Source organism: Mus pahari, chromosome 9 (assembly GCF_900095145.1).
Source record: "Mus pahari chromosome 9, PAHARI_EIJ_v1.1, whole genome shotgun sequence".
NCBI lineage: Eukaryota > Metazoa > Chordata > Mammalia > Rodentia > Muridae > Mus > Mus pahari.
Genome location: NC_034598.1, coordinates 89945557 through 89963096, shown reverse-complemented (window position 1 = coordinate 89963096; position 17540 = coordinate 89945557). Strand labels below are relative to the sequence as shown.

Genomic DNA, 17540 nt, shown 5'->3' with positions numbered 1-17540 from the left:
TGTGATCAAAAGTAGATGCTAACTCAGCCACATCAACTGTGGCCAGTGACTGGGCACAGACTTTGCCATCTTCTTACGGTGCATTTCTAGGGCCTGACACTCAGAAAAAGCCTCAGGAGGGACAGGTGACAAGGCTACTACTATGTATATTTTCCTAAAGAAAATTACAAAAATCAGACAATTCTGAAGTCTCTAGTTTATAAGAAATAAAGTTATAATAGGTACAGTGTCTTGAGGGAGACTGGTCCCCACAGGCTTGAATACTTGGGCCCCAGCTGGTGGAACTGTTTGGGAAGGATAAAGGGGCGTGGCCCTGTTGGAGGAAGTGCTTTGCGGTTCTTGCCATTCCTGGGCTCCCGCTGAGTCTCTCAGTTATGGACTGAGGTGTGAGAACTCAGGTGTTCCTGTGTTCTGTAATCATGAACTCTAACCCTCTGAAATACCCACATTAAATGCTTTTATAAGCTGCATTGACATTTTATCACAGTAACAGAAAAGTAACTAAACAATGGTTATTATTCTTGTACATGTAAAAGTCACTAAGCGCTTGAGAAGAATGTGAGGAAACAATAAGTTAATTCTAAAGCGTGGCTCCTTCAGCTTCTCAGTGTGGAGTAGTAAGAATGCCAGGACTCGGGAAGCTGGCTCTTTCCTTTGCTCTTGAAGCTGCTTACACTTCGTGTGCCCTTCCTTCCTTAACAATCTATGGTGCTTCTACTCCACACTCCGTCTAAAAGGCACGACCTTTTCTCTGTCTCCTCCTGGTGCCGCCAGAATTTTACCTAACCTGTATTATGATTGTTTTCTCTTAAACTCTAATAAAATTGTTCTTAAACTAAAAGAAAGCCAATTATTATTATTATTATTTTTTTCTTGTAAGATAGGGTTTCTCTGTGTAGCCCTGTCTTGAAACTCACTCTATAGACCAGGCTGGCCTTGAACTCATGATTCACCTGCCTCTGGAATCAAAGGTATGTATACCACCACAACTGCTTAAATAAAATAATTTTAATACTTCAACCTCTAGTAGGACTCTGATGACTTACTTCAGCTTATTAGGGGAGAATACCGTATTCAAGGATCGTGTCAAACTGGGACTCTGATTCATACCTCGACTTCTTTACCTTTAGTGATTCCTTTGGGCAGCTCTCAGGAAATCTCTGGAGAGAGAACATGTCACCCAACAACACCCAGTTGCCCACATGCCGAACTGTTCCTATGCCAAGAGGAGTTTATATCAGAAATGAGTCTGCTCCCCCTGGACGGTGATGACTCTCAGGCCTATAACTTGCAGCTCTGTGTAATACAATCGGGTCCACACTAATCAGAAATTAGTGAAAGACAACTGGAACATCTTGCCATTCTTATTGTTGGAGTCTATTGAGCATTATTAATTTGTTATCCAGTATATATATTTAAAATGCCTGTTATATAAAAACATGTTTATGTTTTCTAAGCCAAACTTACACTTTTAGCTACCTTTACAATAAAATTATATTGATTCTGTGTGTGTGTGTGTGTGTGTGTGTCTGTGTATGTGGTAGTGAGGACTGAATGTAGGGCCTTCCTTACACATTCTAGGCCAATGCCCTATATGGCCCAGCCCCTATATACTGAGTCATATATAACTGCCCCACTATACTCAGTGTTACTACTGAGGACAGACAGGAAAATGAAAAGCCAATGCCTAGTCACCATAACCTTCAGTATGAATGCCTAATCAGCTGAGTAAGGAGAGTGGCAGTGGGAGCAGTGGCAGCTAGTCATGTAATCCAGGGCACATGCAGCCTGCAGCCGACACATACTGGGCGAGGTTGTATGCCCTACAGTACTAAGAGCACTTTACATGAAACTGGACTATGAAGCAGATACTGTCCTTACTCCCGTTTAAGATGGAAAACTCAAGACAGAAAGGTAAAGTCGTGTGTAAGATCTCCGAGCTGGTAACTGGAAGCCTTTGACTGTGAGCGCACACTCTGAGCTGCTGCCTCAGGCGGGCTGACTTACAGGGACAGGCCACACAGACCAGACTGGAAAGCTGCCTTCCAGATAATCCTAAAGATACTGGCTGCTAGTGAGAGTGCCTTCTCTTTCATTCAGAATGGTGAGAGATACGTGCCTTCTATATTCGTAATCTAACCATACCTCACATAACAATCTCTTACCAAGCAAACAAAATGAAAAATGAATACAAGTACACGAGATTTCATATTTGCATATACTTTAATAACAAAGTCACGGTAGCTGTAAATAAAGAAGCGGAGAGACAAAGGAGCTCAGCACAACGCACTGCGCAAGTCAGGAGGCTGTAACACAGACTGTCCTCGCTGACAGAGGACTATGCACTTGATTACATGTATTCTCTAAAGCATTATTATCAAAGACTGTAAAATTAGATCAAACAATGGTGTCTGGAAAAATGTGTTCTAAAATTTTAACAAAGTCTTTTAAGAAAGTCTAAAAACTTCCCATTTTCCTGCAATGACTCTCAAAACTCTTGAGATTTATATCAGAATATCTGTTTACGTTAACTTTTACCATACATGAAAAATTATCAAAAATATACTGATGAGTCTATTCTAACTGTGACTTATATTTACATTAAGCAAATCTCTTACCAAGTTCTTTATATACAAATTACCACTTGTCCTATGTGACATTCATTAAAAAGTTAAAAACCACAGAAATATTATTAGAAATAATATGTTTGAAATGTAACTGTTTTCCATGAATGAATGACATTTTTAAATAATTTAAATGAAAAGTACTGACTTTCCCACCAACTTCAGTTGCGAGGACTCCTCCCGCACGCTTTTTCTGTGATTTAAAGGGGGGGAAAAAACCAAGTAAAACTTCATTGCAAAGAATTAAGTAATAAAAAACTGACTTTTACTTCTCAAGAAAGGTACAATAAGGTTGGCATACAAACTAAGTGATAATGTAAACAGTTTAAGATAACCAAAAATATGAAAAACTTTAAAAACTGATAAAAGTAGGATGTTAAAACTTTTCTTAATGACTTAGTCACAAAACAGTATCATAAACTGAATTAAATTGAATGTAGGCAGGAGTTTTGCTACTTCTAACAAGGCCCAGCACTGATTAAAAATTAATGATGAGGTTTTCAAAGCAGCGTGACAGAAGATGAAAAATGATCATTTGTGAAGAAGGCTCAGAAGGCTCACTGCAGTGTGAGGCCAGCCTGCTTATATATAACCCCCTCCCTCCTTACACAGCAATACTCAGAGTAAAGCTCTGAGGGAGGTTTTAGAGGGAGCTTACTAGGTTTCTGAAAGGAGAAGGCTCATAGTTCCATCAGAAGAGAACCATGTCTTCTTCAGAACCACAGGCTTCTCCAGTTTAGGCAGACAGTGTGGTTTGGGAGCCTGGCTGAGCTCAGTGCTATGTCTGGTACAAGGACTCCTTCCTCTCCCGCTCAGTCGCTAACTGCGTTTATAACAACTGCTCATATGGTAGAGAACGGATCCGTCCTCACACAGAAATTACTTAATTTTAATTCTATACTCTACTAAAGCAGGGAAGAGAAGACCTAAGTATTTACCGTATCAGTTACTGCTCTGTCGCTGGACTTTGGGGCCGACACTCTGGGCATCCTCCTCCTGACTAGGGCGCTTCCCACTGCTGAGGCCGGTGCCTGCAGAGCTTCTCCCTACACGGTTACAAAGGCATGTGTGAGCTGGGCCAGGAGAAGAGTGGCCGGGCTCGAGCGCATGTCCTTACCTTGCTTCAGTGGGTGAGTCTGCTGACTGTCTCCATGAGTGTAGTGTAAAATACCACTTCCTTGAGAGCAATCTGGATTTAAAACAAAAGAAAATGATTAAAAAACTTAAGACATAATTATGTATTAGGACTGTAAAGCCAATTTTTAACTTTTGAATTTAAGTTTAGTTATATACTTTTCTCATTTTTTAACTCAGTCAAAAAATTACAATCACAAATCAAGAAAACTGTTGACAGTTCAAGGCAAAAACAAACCATTGTTGTCTTTCATTTTCACTTTGAGTGCAGTGTTTACATGTATGCATTTTTGTGTGTTGTACATGTCATGTATGTGCTCTATGTGAGCAGGCCAGAGGTTGATGTTAGGTGTCTTTCTCGACTGCTCTCCAGCTTAGCTCTTTAGACAGGGTCTGTCTCTCCCTGAGCCCAGACCTCACCGACTGGCTAGACTGAATGACCAGTGGGCTCCTGGTCTTCCCATCTCTTGCCAGTGCCAGCGTCTCAGGTGTACAGTTCATCACCATACCTAGTTTGCACACGTGTGAGTCCTTGTATAGCAGGTGCTCTGCTGAGTGAGCCTTCTCCTGTGGTTTTAAAAAAGGTTTACTGTATTTTTAGTTATGTGGGTATGTGCATATGAGTGCAGGGGCCCACACAGGCCAGGGGTGTCCCAATCCCCTGGAGCTGGAGTTAGAGGAAGTTATGAACCACCCAAAGTGGAGGCTGGGGACTGAACACAGGCTCTTTACAAGTGCAGTGTGTTCTCTTAACAGCGGAACCACCTCTCCAGCCCTAGCACAGGCTTTTTTTTTTAACCAGGTGATACCTGGAAATGCAACTGTGATGGTTTGTATATGCTTGGCCTAGGGCGTGGCACCATTAGCATGTGTGGCCCTGATGGAGTAGGTGTGCCACTGTGGGCGTGGGCTTTAATACCCTCCTCCTAGCTGCCTAGAAACCAGTCTTCTAGCAGTCTTCAGATGATGTAGAACTCTCAGCTCCTCCCGAACCATGTCTACCTGGATGCTGCCATGTTCCCACCCTGATGACAATGGACTGAACCTGGGAACCTGTAAGCCAGCCCCAATTAAATGTTGTCCTTATAAGAGTTGCCTTGGTCACAGTGTCTGTGCACAGCAGTAACACCCTAATTAAGACAGTGACCATAAAGGGAAAACATACAGGCAGCAGTGAGGAAGATGCTGGTCCTTCACCCTGCCCTTTGGGCCCACATCCTTCTGTCAGAGCCCTTTAAAAATGTGTTTCAATGGAGATGAAGGAGTAAGGCTCTGCTAGCTGAGAGCTAAACAATTCAGATCTCAAAGGCAAGACACCCATATGGAGCAGTTACTTAAGCAATTTAACAACCCTTTCAAAAAGAAGCTATCATGTAAGAAAACTGACTTCCTAGAACAGAAAAGCTTTACAGAAACATTGTTTTTCAGTCAGTATGCTCAGATTATGAAAAGTATGGGCAAGCTGGCTGTGGTACATATGTGTGATCCCAGAAATAGACAAAGCATGAGGGGGAAGAAGTTCAAAGGATCCTTGCTCAACACACAGTGAATCAAAAGCAGACAGGGCTATATGAAACTCTTTCAAAACAAACCAACGAACAATAACTCAAAACAAACCAGAGAGAAAGAAAACATTTAGCCACATGGCCCATGGGACAGGTCATCCTAAAACTATACTTGTTTTGCTGGGCATAGTGGTGTATACTTGCAACCTCAATACCCGACAGGTCAAGACAGGAAGACTGCCACAAGTTTGAGGCCAGCCTGGTCTACGCAGCAAGTTCCAGCTTAGCTACGGCTATATAGCAAAACCCCATTTAATAAGTAAAGAAATGAATACTGAAACTTATTCACTATTTTTCCTGTCATTGAAAATAGACTCTTGCCAGGTGGAGCCACACTCTTTTAATCCTCTCCCTTTCTGTCTCTCATTAGAAAAGAACAGGCTTCTCGAAAGAGGTAAGAATCAAACACAACAAAATAAAACATAATAAGTCAAAGCAAAATCCATCATATGGAGGCTGAACAAGGAAACCCAAAAGAAGGAAAAACCCAAGAGCAGGCACAAGGGGACAAGAGCCCTGCTCTTTTTCACACTCAGGATTCCAATACAAACACTAAGCTAAAAGCTCTAATATACATGCAGAGGGCCTGGCGCAAACCCATGCAGGCCTGTGCTTGCTGCTTCAAGACCACTTATTTCTATTAAATGCTGATCAAGTTGTCTTTTTGGATAAGGAATTCCATTTTTCAGGTACTCAGAATTTAAAAATTGTCTACCTTGGCTCACAGAGAACAGCCTCCGTCCCTGGGAAGGGATATCTCTATACTATAATAAAGAAGCAAGCCAGGTGGTGGGGTGCACACCTTTGATCCTGGTACTCAGCCAGGGCTATAGAGCAGGTTCCAGAACAGCCAGGGCTGCACAGAGCAACCCTGTTTCAGAAAAACCAACAAAACAAAACAAAATAGAACAAAAAGAAAAACAAACAAAAAAGAAGAGAATTCTATCAGACTTTCAAAGAAGACCTAATACCAATACTCTTCAAACTATTCCACAAAATAGAAACATAAGAAGCACTACCCAGTTCATTCTGTGAAGCCACAGTTACGCTGCACAGTCCCCCTTGGAGATGGAACAGTTTCTGTCTAATCAGGAACTTGTCACAATTTCCTTTCATAGAGGACTTCATAAGAAATTTTCTATTTCTATCATGTTTAATGTTCCAATAGATTTTCAAAACTGGTTTAAAAAACCTTCATATAGTAATTTAAGATTTAAAAAAATAATAATGTAGTATTTCACTTAGTAAATGTTCAATATTTCTTTGCTTACAAGTATTGGATTTCCTTTAAAAAAAATAAATAAAATGTTTATGTCCATAAAATGAATGAAAGAAAGAAGCACTCCTACTGACACTTTAATTCACAGGCTTTTGTTTTTGTTTTTGAAATGTTGATACTGTCATTCACAGATTGGCCATTTTCTAATTGTACTGAGAACATACAATGCGATAAGGGTCACCATATTTAGGAAGTATACAATGCGATAAGGGTCACCATATTTAGGAAGTGTTGCCATGCATGACATTGTCTACCCCTTCTCATGAAGCCTTGCTAATGTTTTTTAATGTCATTGACATGTATATCCAGAGACAGACACATGACAAGTTCATGCCCTATGACTCATATGGCAATAAAAGGTCAGCAAATACATCTCCTTCTGAGATCGGGCCTTGTCACGTAGTTCAGGCTGGCTTTGGCCTTGCGAGCCTTCCAAGTGCAGGGTCATCAGTCCCTGGTGACAATCCATCCTCACCTGCTGCACTCACGCGCTCCGGGGTGCTTTACTCACAGCTGCCGCACAGCTGCTGAGATACGACGGATACAACTATTATGAAGACACAGGATCTACGCCATGGGGCTCAGAGTCCAGGAGGAAGAAGGCTTACTAATTACAGTGTTATTAGGACAACAATGGTGACTGAGGAGGGACACATCAGCTGAAGGGCCTTAGACAAGGCTCAAAATAGTAACCTTGGTTGCGGTTTCTCAATTCATCAATTCTGTTCATTCTTTAGATACTTAGTGAATAACCTTGTAAACACTGTACTGAGTTAAAACAGCTCGCGTGTGCACACACGCACGCACGCGCGCGCACACACACACACACACACACACACACACACACACAGATAAAGAGGGAGGGAGGAAGGGAGGGAGGGAAGAAGAAGGGAGAGAAATCCCAAAATCCCTATGTCTTCAGGGTCTTTATTGCAGTTATACTCAAAAAATGCTGAGAGCATGTAAGAGATAATGAAATGGAAATACCATTTTATTCCAGTGTGTGTGTGTGTGTGTGTACACCTTGTGGGAGTTCTGTCTTTATATCATGAGGCTCCGAAGGATCAAACTCAGGTAGTCAGGCTTGGTGGCATGCACCTTCCTGAGGTAACTTGCCCACCTGAAATTTACTTTAAAAAAAAAGTATTTCCCACCAAGTGTGGGACATGTTCCCGTGGCCTCAGGTTTCAGAAGTCTGAAACAGGCTGCTCTTGAGCTTGAGGCAAACCAGGCTATATAATAAGTCGCTATCTCTAAAACAAAACCAGCTTATCTTTGGGAATAAGGCGCGGCTCAGGTAGTAGAGGACAGAGCATGCGTAAGATTGTGGGTTTGGTACATGCACTTCGGAGAAACAATCTTGTTCCAGAAAGTTTTGTAAGGGCAAAAGCATTGCTTCCCTTTATATTATAGTCAATAGCACAGAATGGGCTTTTCACAAAATTATGACTAAAAACTCAAACAGATTGGGCAAAAGCTACATAAAACACATTGGAAATTGGTTACAACAGGGAAGTCTTATACAGGAACTACAATGGCTATGACTACATGCACAAGACCTGCACAAAATCAGTGCACACAAAATCCCAGCACTGATGTGGAAGGGAACTGTGACTTCTCGCCCTAGCCTGAGGAGCTGCTGATGGGATGTGGGTCCTGAGAGAGCGTGGCTATGCATGGGCAGCACCATGTGGACTCTGAGTTCTAGAAACAGAGCCTGAGAAAACTGGAACAGCCTGTGTGAGGGTGAGGGACTGGAGGAAGGGGGAAAGGGTGGGTTTGACCAAAATACTACATGCATCTGTGAATTCTCAAAGAAAAAAAGATTCCGAAGGAAATGCACTGGAATTTTAGTAAGGACTACATTAGCTGGAACTATACAAGGCACTCTTTCTCTTTTACATTTTTCTGTGTTTTCTAAATTACACTGAAAGTTATTATTTTACTGTTTCCTCCTAAAATGAATCACGTATGCCTACTGTTCATTACAGGTTCATGTGCAGTATTGGAAAGGAGCTTGTGACAGGCCTTCTAACACACCGTCGTCTGAATGGCTATGGTGGTTAACACTGTCAAGGTGACAATCTCTGGGGATGCCTGTGGGTAGCATCTTACTATGGACTGGGGTCCCAGCTGAGAAAAAGAATACAGTGAGCTGAGCAGTAACATCCGCCACCACTTCACCACTGTGGATGTCATGTGACCAGCTGCCTTCCGTTTCCACCATCATCACTTCCTTGCCATGGCAGAGTCTATCCTTGATAGTGAGCTCGAGTAATCCCTCTCTCCCTCACACAACAATACGATGGCTGAGAACGTGCCATAAGCTCCCAGTTTTTGTTTTCACATTAAGAACAACGTGTGTGTGTGTGTGTGTGTGTGTGTGTGTGTGTGTGTGTGTGTGTATTGTATCTATGTGGTGTATGTGTATACCACCTGTGTGGAGGTCAGAGAACAACTTTCAGGAATTTTCTTCTTTGACCAATGAATGGCTCCCAGGGATTGAATTCGGCTCACTAGGCACCTGGGAAAAGAGAGTTTCTGCTTTTTAAGCAAATACCTGGTTTCTTGTGAGATCTCATTTGCAAGACAAAGCATCAAACCTGGCAGCTATTTATTGTCCACGATCCCAGCACCCTGTAAACTGAGGGAAAATGAAGTTGAGGGCAGCCTAAGACAAAGCGCCAGACTCTCAAATTAAAAAAAGTTGCTGGGGCAGGGATGCAGCTCAGTTAGCAGAGTCCTTGTCAGGCACACAGGCAGTCCACATTTAATCCTCAACGTCTCATAGAAACTGGGTTGTAATCCCAGCTCCCGGAGGCAGAGGCAGGAGACTACAGAAAAGCAGCCCAGGCTACATTAAGACCCTATCTTCAAAGAAACAAAGGTTCTTGAGCTCTCAATACCAGTTATTAAAATCACTATTTCTAATCTTCTAATCATACCAATTTACCTGCCCACAGAAAACAAAAACTATTGCTTCTAAAGAATTATTTTTGCTATTAGTTTTCCAGATACTAAGTTTATTTCCCTGAAACACATAACAAAAGCAAGCAATTTCTAGAAATGAAGTGTCAACCAATCAGGTTTACAGTGAGTCTGACAGCTAGTGCATTATCAAAGCCAAAGGTGACCTGGGTGAGGCAATTCAACTTCACATGCACATGTCACCAGGGAAGACCTGTTCACCTACACACACACACACACACACACACACACACACACACACACACACACCCCACCCCCACTACTTTGAGCAACTCACAATGAGTTCTTGCTATGTAAGGGCATGTTAGTGTCTGTTAGTGTCTACATAGCAGGAGTGGGTCTATGCAAAACACAGGGTACACAAAGGCAGCCCCAGGATATTCTGAGTTTTCTGAGGCTAAGTTGGGTCAGAAAACCAGAACCCAAGCACCCAAGGCACTGCTGCCCTGGTCCTGAGGAGTGGCTAGCAGGGGTGAGTGGTCATAGGGCCAGAGGTTTACAGATGGCCTCACAGTCACTAAATTCACCTAGTTTCCTATCACATCTGGAAGTCCCTCCTGCCCACTGCACTCATTTCATTCCTGTGCCCACTAACTTACTTTTTTCCTCTAAAGCAGTGGTTCTTAACCTGTGGGTCACGACACTGGGCACAGGCCAAACAGCCCTTTCACAGGGGTTTCCTAAGACCATCAGAAAACACTGGATATTTACAAACAGTAGCAACATTACAGTTATGAAGTAGCAACAAAATACACTTATGGTTGGGGTCACCTCAACACGAGGAACTGGATTAAAGTGTCACAGCATTAGAAAGGTTGAGAACTACTGCGCTGAAGACTTGCCACTTCTGTGAGATGTTCTTCTTTCCATCTGGCGCATATGGGGTTTTTGAGGTCATACATAAGACACACGTTGCTGTTTATAAATAATGTTTGACTGTGTGGCACACTACATACTACTTAAAGCTGTCATAAACAAGCACTTCTTAGCTTATGGAGAACATGTGTTTCCTTTGGGGAGACTAGGTGGGAGTGGGGTGTGGGGTTATACAGCAAATTCAGGCTTGCTTTTTCATAGACTACGGTTTCTCCAGAGCCCTGCTGCGTTGTCCACTCACACTTCCAGGTTTTCCTCTGTATCAGCATTCCCCTCTACTCTAGCAGGTAGACAGTAACCATCTTGTCCCAGTTGGCCTGGCTCTTTTCTTTCTGTCCTGGACTCAGCACTCTGTGGCTGGTCACTTTATGTGGCTGTGCAAAGTGCAACCTCACAGTGCTCTGGTGAGCAATGATGCTGACGAACAGACAGTTTTTAATTGAAAACAGTACACCAAAAATGAAATTAAAACTAGAAAATAAATGGTGGTTATTTCACTATAAAAATAAAAGTACATTAAGACACAATTGGGTCTATGACAAATTTCCTAAGCATAAAAAAGTATAAAAATTTTAAAAAATGTTATTTGTATTGCAGAGATTAGAAATTTTCCGTCATTAAAAAAAAATCCTTCCAAAGAGAGGTCCATGTGTAGCTTAGCAGTAGTACACACACAAAAATGTCACCAACGGTTGTGAACCTGGATGTGCCATGTCAGGCACTGACAGTAACAACCCCAGAAAGGATAGGCTTGAGCATAAAGCAATGGAATTAAAAGCGTATGCATCTTCTCAAGTCGGGAAAGCTTCCTCCTGATAAAGGAAGAGCTTGCCTCGTGCAGTGCGAGCGAGCGAGCGAGCGAGCGAGCGAGCGAGCGAGCGAGCAAGCCCTGAGGTCTCTCCACAGTGTTGAGTTCTGACGTGCTCTTGCTTCCATCTGACATTAGCAGATGCAGTCTACCATCTTCTGAAGCCAGCCTTGTCTGCTCCCTGACCCACTATTCAATGAGGCAGCGACTCAAGTCTTCACTTTCTTCCCTCTCTACTTCAGACCGGAAGTGCTATGTGGGTTTCTATTCTTTATGTCTTTTAAACACCTCAGAGAAACATCCCCAAAGGTAGTGTAGGCAATCATTTACACGATTATAGTAAACTCATGATTAATTCTTCTGTAACATGAAAAAGATCTTATTGTATGAATTTATGAAACAAAAGTAGCTCAATTTAACTTGCTATCATGATTAGCCTTTAGGATAACACCAAATGAAGGGTTCAGGAGCAGAGTGCCCCGTCAAACCCAGGTCATCATCAGTCAGGCACCTATAGCCAACTAGCGCCCACCTGCCTGTCATCAGAGTGCTCCCCAAAGCTTCTCTCTCACACTTGTGTGGGGGCTGGCAAGGCAGGCTGAGAACTGAACAAGAGAACTGAAAGAACTTTCAAAACAACATACAGAGATTTTCTTCAAAATATAGAAGACCTTGGGCTGGTGAGATGACTCAGTGGGTAAGAGCACCCGACTGCTCTTCCAAAGGTCCAGAGTTCAAATCCCAGCAACCACATGGTGGCTCATAACCATCCCTAACAAGATCTGACGCCCTCTTCTGGAGTGTCTGAAGACAACTACAGTGTACTTACAATAATAAATAAATAAGTCTTTATATATATATATATATGAGACCTGCAGAGGACCATGTCTGCAGTAAACTGTCACCACTGGCTGCGGTTTTCGGGTGAGTCAGGTCCCAGCAGTGCAGTATTTCACCTTATACAATCTGCATCTGCAGAGCAGGCCTCCTGCTGTGAAAAGAGCCTGAGCTGCATTCAGTCTTATGCAGCTACTTACTAGCTGTGAGGTCTTGTAAGCCAGCTAACCTTCCTGTGATGCTTTCCTCAGACAGCAAGTGAGGAGCCACCACTCACCGCCACGGAGATTACCGTCAGGGTAGTGATCGTCCCTACTTCTGTGTACAAGACTGGCTGGAAAACGTGTTTTCTTCCCCACAAAATGAATCCTTGGAAGGTCGCATACACGCAGCTTTTACAGAGACTTAAGAACTTCCTGAATACAGTTACTTTGTAAAGGGATTTTATTCTCAGATTGGGAATACAGCTCAGTGTATAGAATGCTGTCTCCCAGCAAAAAATTCTGCCTTCAACTCTCAGCACCATAAAAAAAAAAAAAAAAAAAGAAAGAAAAGAAAAAGCTTTCTTTTTAATAACAGCTTAGAACATGCCATACCTTAAAATAAAAAAGCATTCTGAAGTGATGTTTGTTTTGAATCTCATTACTCAGTCTCACATGAGTTTTGGTTGTAGCCTTAGAAAGCTAATGTAATGATGCAAATTTCTAATATACATTGTTTTCTAAGGAATATAGATACGTATTTTTAAGTTACACTTGTCTGTGTGTCTGCTTGTTTATATGTATATTGTGTGTGTGCACACGTGTGCACAAGTATCTAAAGAGGCCAGCACAGGGTGTAAGACTCCTGAAGCTGGAGTTACAGGCACTTGTGAGACATTTGATGTGTGATCTGGGAATCTGACTTGGGTCCTTTGTAAAAGCAGCAAGCATTCTTAGCCACCAAACCATCTCTCAGCCCATTGAGGGACTTTTGACACTACTATCACACATACTGAAAACTGATTAAGAAACTAAACAGTTTCTCAAACAAGACTCTGTAAGACAAACTCATGTGCAAAAGGAAGATGCACAGATGCAGGTATATGGTGAATTGTTCAGCTAGGCCTGCAGATTACCAACCTTTTAAACTAGCTTCTAGTGGATGTGTTCCTAGTAAGAGTAAAAAGTAATGAACATTCTGGAAATAGGTCTGAGTTTCCCTTTATACTCAAGCTGATCTTGATGGTAGAGTTGCTTAGTAGGGGACCACTTACCTGAGCTTGTTCTCAGAACCACATAAAAACAAATAAAATAAAACCCTTATCATTCACTTTATAAGACTTTTAGCTTAACTCCATATCAACTACATGCAATGATATTTTGCATCTTTAACATCTTTACCAAGGGAGGGAGGGAGGGGATGTATACACGTATACGTGTATGCATGAACACAAATAACGTTTAACTTTAAAAACAGCTTTCCAAAAAGTAAAACCTATTCCAACAAGGCTCACTAAGAGTGGATTTGGTCATTACTCTCTTTATGTTACCAAGTCCAGAAACGTCTCACTTACTTCCACCACCGCCGCTACAGCTTGGGATATTCTCTCCAGGAGCATAGCCCACGAGCCCTCCATTCCCGCCGCCGCTACAGCTCGGGACGCTCTCTCCAGGAGCATAGCCCATGAGCCCTCCATTCCCATTAGAGTTAGAAGGGACTGAGGCGAGAAGACCTAAAGGGAAACATTTGCCTATTAAATTATGACCAGACAGCAAAATCTTGCTGGCATATGCAATAACACAGGGCCCCTAATGAAGGAGCTAGAGAAAGTACCCAAGGAGCTAAAGAAGTCTGCAACCCTATACGAGGAGCAACAATATGAACTAACCAGTAACCCCCAGAGCTGTGTCTCTAGTTGCATATGTAGTAGAGGATGGCCTAGTTGGCCATCAATGGAAGGAGAGGCCCTTGGTCTTGCAAAGACCATATGCCCCAGGACAGGGGAAAACCAGAGCCAGGAAGCAGGAGTGGGTGGGTTGGGGAGCAGGATGGGGGTAGGGTATAGGGAACTTAGGGGATAGCATTTGAAATGTAAATGAAGAAAATATCTAATAAAAAATGCCTTAAAAAAAACTATTACCAGAGCTGACAAGGAGACATGTCCAGGTGACAGGGACCGACATACCTAGCCCTCTGTACCGGGAAAGCTGTTGATAAATCTGCTTCATTCTTTCAATATTCAATCGGCTTGCCTCAGCATGGTTCACCATTGGTTTGGGGTAATTAACTCCTATCAGACACTTGGCTACCTTCTGGATGCCTTCTGGTGCATTCCAAGGATCGTAGATATATTTTGCAGGGAAGCCTCTTAGGACAGGCAAATAACGCCTTTTGGGAGAAGGAAGACATTTTTTTAATCAACAGCACTATAAGCACATTACAATGAAATATGAATCATGAATGAAAAAAAGCACATCTATAGCCCTGAGATGATGTGTCACTTCTCTAGGTCCTGCTGACCACCAATACAGACTATCTTGAATTCAGAGATGAGCCTGCCTCTGCCACCCAGGTGCTGGGACTAAAGGTGTGCGCCACCATGCCCTGAAATGCTAGAGAATACTAGTATTGCTTAAGTGTTGCTAAGCATGAAGAGCTCTTCCTTGGATTAGCTATTTCAAACTGAACAATAACCACCCTTACCTAATATAGTCTCCATTGGGATCTGTCCTCCTACCAAACCCCACAGGGCAGTAGCAGTGGAAAAACTGTTGAAAAAAGGAACTGCAGGACAGCCACATCCAACTTCCAGCATTTATGCTCCAATCGGCATCAAGCAGTAACTCTTCAAAGACCTTGGGAAGAAACAGTAAACAAGCAATGTACATACACATTTACCCAAAGAGCATCTCTAAGGTCACTGTAGAGCAAAACTCAAGACAAAAAATAGAGCTGAAAATTAAACATTCTAAAATACACATTGTGTTCTAATAAGAATTTTCTGGGAAAGAATACACAGGAAATACAGCTTTGTGGATAAATTTACTTCTATAACTGTGGAGGTTTGAATGAGAAGAGGCCCCACAGGTGTACACGCACACGCACACGCACGCGCACGCGCACGCACACACACACACACACACACACACACGCACCCGCGCGCGCGCACACACACATCTATGTGTGCGTGTATTTGATAGAGACAGGACAGGGAGAGGGAAGAAAGGACATGCACACACTGTTCTGTAATTGGAATTGTTTGGGAAGGATTAGGAAGTGTGGCCTCTTTGGAGACAGTCACTGGCAGTGGGGCTGTTGTTTCCTGGGTGTGCGATCTCTCTCCCTCCCTCTGCTTCGTACTTGTGGGTCAGCCATAAGCTCCTGACTCCTGCTCCACATTCACGCCAGCCTCCCTGCCGTTGTGCTCCCACCAAGATGGCCACAGACTCTCAAACTCTCTGAAACCATGACCCGAATTAAATGTTCTTGTTTATAAGTTCCCTTGATCACGGTGTTTGGTCATGACAATAGAAAAATAACTAAGACAATATCCTTGGAAGTGCTACTATGAGAAGAGTAAAAAATTACTCAAATCATTAGTTTTAAAGAGCTGTAAGATATTAGTAGAATAAAAAAGGGTAGTATCCCACTTTTAAGAAAGCAAAAATATCACCAACTAAATCACAAGGAGAAACTTGGATGTACTGCATAGACAAAAGGATCATGCCACCATAAGGTATCATAAATGCAATAGCATTATAGTTTAAATTTCACATTCTCTGATCCAAAGAAAATATAACTAAATAATGTATTAATAAACTTGTTAATTAGGTACTAGGAGATACAAGTGATAGGAAACAACTCCTTTAACAATTAAAAAGCAAAGAACAGCATTAGAAACAGCCCCTAAGGAGATGAGATGGCTCTCTGGGTAAGGGGGCTTGCTGTCAAGTCTGACAACCTAAGTTCAATTCCCAGAACCCACATGGTGGAGAGAACCAACAGGCCCTCTAACCCACCCACCCACAGATACATTTTAAAAATGTTTTTAAAAAATAAAAAGAAAGAAACATTCCTTGAATTGGAAAGACTGATGTTGCTAGACAGGCAACACATGATACAGGTCTTAAGTATAACTTCATGGTGATGTTATGAAATATAGTATGCTTCAAAATATGCATTAAAGGATTAGTAAAATGGTAAAGTAAGGGAAGATGATGTAGCTTATAGTTCATGCAATGTGAACTCACTATTTCTAAGCGCTCATGTGTGAGTATGACAGAGATTGCCATATAAATACATCTACCCAATCACTTTTCTTACTCTTAAAAGTAGCCGACGATGTAGCCCAGGGTGACCTGCAGTCCAGGTCTTCTCATGTCTATCAAGTAGTATCATCGGACTGCAGGCCTTTACTACCACAAGAGGCCAGATTGCCGAACAGTAATAGTTCTCTTAGAAGATGGAAGGTTTAACTGTAGAAATGACTCTTGGTTAAGCAATTTAACGAGCCCGTCTGAGTTTCACACCTTGCTCTTGAAACTGTGTCTCTACTGTGAGCATCACATGCTTATCCACTGGAAAGCCTGCAGAACGGACAAGCGCAGCCCCACCTCACACGGTAGCCCAAAATGTGAAGCTCCCACTCCCCAGCTTCCCAGGCAGCTCAGTCTTCAGATGTGCACAGCACTCCTGCAAATGCTACATCAGTCTGAACACTTACCTTCATCCCTTCTTCCCAGCTGACCCACAGGTCACCACGAGTCAGGAAGCACGCGACCGCGTGTCTGGCTAAATGGTGGATCCAGCCCTCCTGACGAAGCTGGGTCATGATGGCATCAATCCACGGGAAGCCTGTCCGGCCTTCTGCCCATTTGGCCAGAGCCTCAGGGTTCTTGTCCCAAGGGATCTGAACACAGATGGGGTTCCCTTCCATTTTGTCAAAGCGTGGGTTGTTTGTGGCTGCTGTATAAAAGAATTCGCGCCACAGGAGTTGCCCATAAAGAGAAAGGGGAGGGGAACTATTCTTCTTTACCTGCGATTAAAAAACAAGAAAGTATTATCAGAAAAAATTTTAAAGTATTTCAAAAAATATACTCTGACTTCAGATAATACCTTTTTGTAGAGATCTGTTAGTTTGAAATAAAACAGCCGACATGATAAACAACCAAAGCGGAGATAAGGACTGAGTCCAGTGGGGCTTGCAAGCAGGGAGTTTGCATTCATTCGAGGTCTTTCAAAGTTTGCCACCCAGGCCTGGAAACACAGAGACAATTAACTTAACTTCTGTAATCACACTAAAAGAATGTTAAGAGTAACCCCAATAAGACAGCTCAGCGGTTTGTAAAGCACCTACTGCCAAGCCTGAAGACATGAGCTCAACTCCCCAGCACCGCATGGAAGGAGAGGACATGTACACACACACACACACACACACACACACACAC

General features: G+C 42.6%; 1 protein-coding gene across 1 annotated transcript in view; it reads right to left on the bottom strand.

The window, feature by feature from the left end:
- Nucleotides 1-3562: 3562 nt before the first annotated feature.
- The window catches only part of Cry1 (cryptochrome circadian regulator 1), a 50009-nt gene continuing 36031 nt past the window's right edge, over nucleotides 3563-17540 (bottom strand). The window contains exons 6-12 of the mRNA XM_021204964.2: nucleotides 17209-17349; nucleotides 16817-17128; nucleotides 14797-14948; nucleotides 14279-14481; nucleotides 13667-13825; nucleotides 3742-3813; nucleotides 3563-3670 (exon numbers count right to left, since the gene is read on the bottom strand). Of these exons, the coding sequence (XP_021060623.1) occupies nucleotides 3567-3670; nucleotides 3742-3813; nucleotides 13667-13825; nucleotides 14279-14481; nucleotides 14797-14948; nucleotides 16817-17128; nucleotides 17209-17349 (1143 nt within the window). The 3' untranslated portion in view covers nucleotides 3563-3566. The remainder of the gene's footprint in view (nucleotides 3671-3741; nucleotides 3814-13666; nucleotides 13826-14278; nucleotides 14482-14796; nucleotides 14949-16816; nucleotides 17129-17208; nucleotides 17350-17540) is intronic.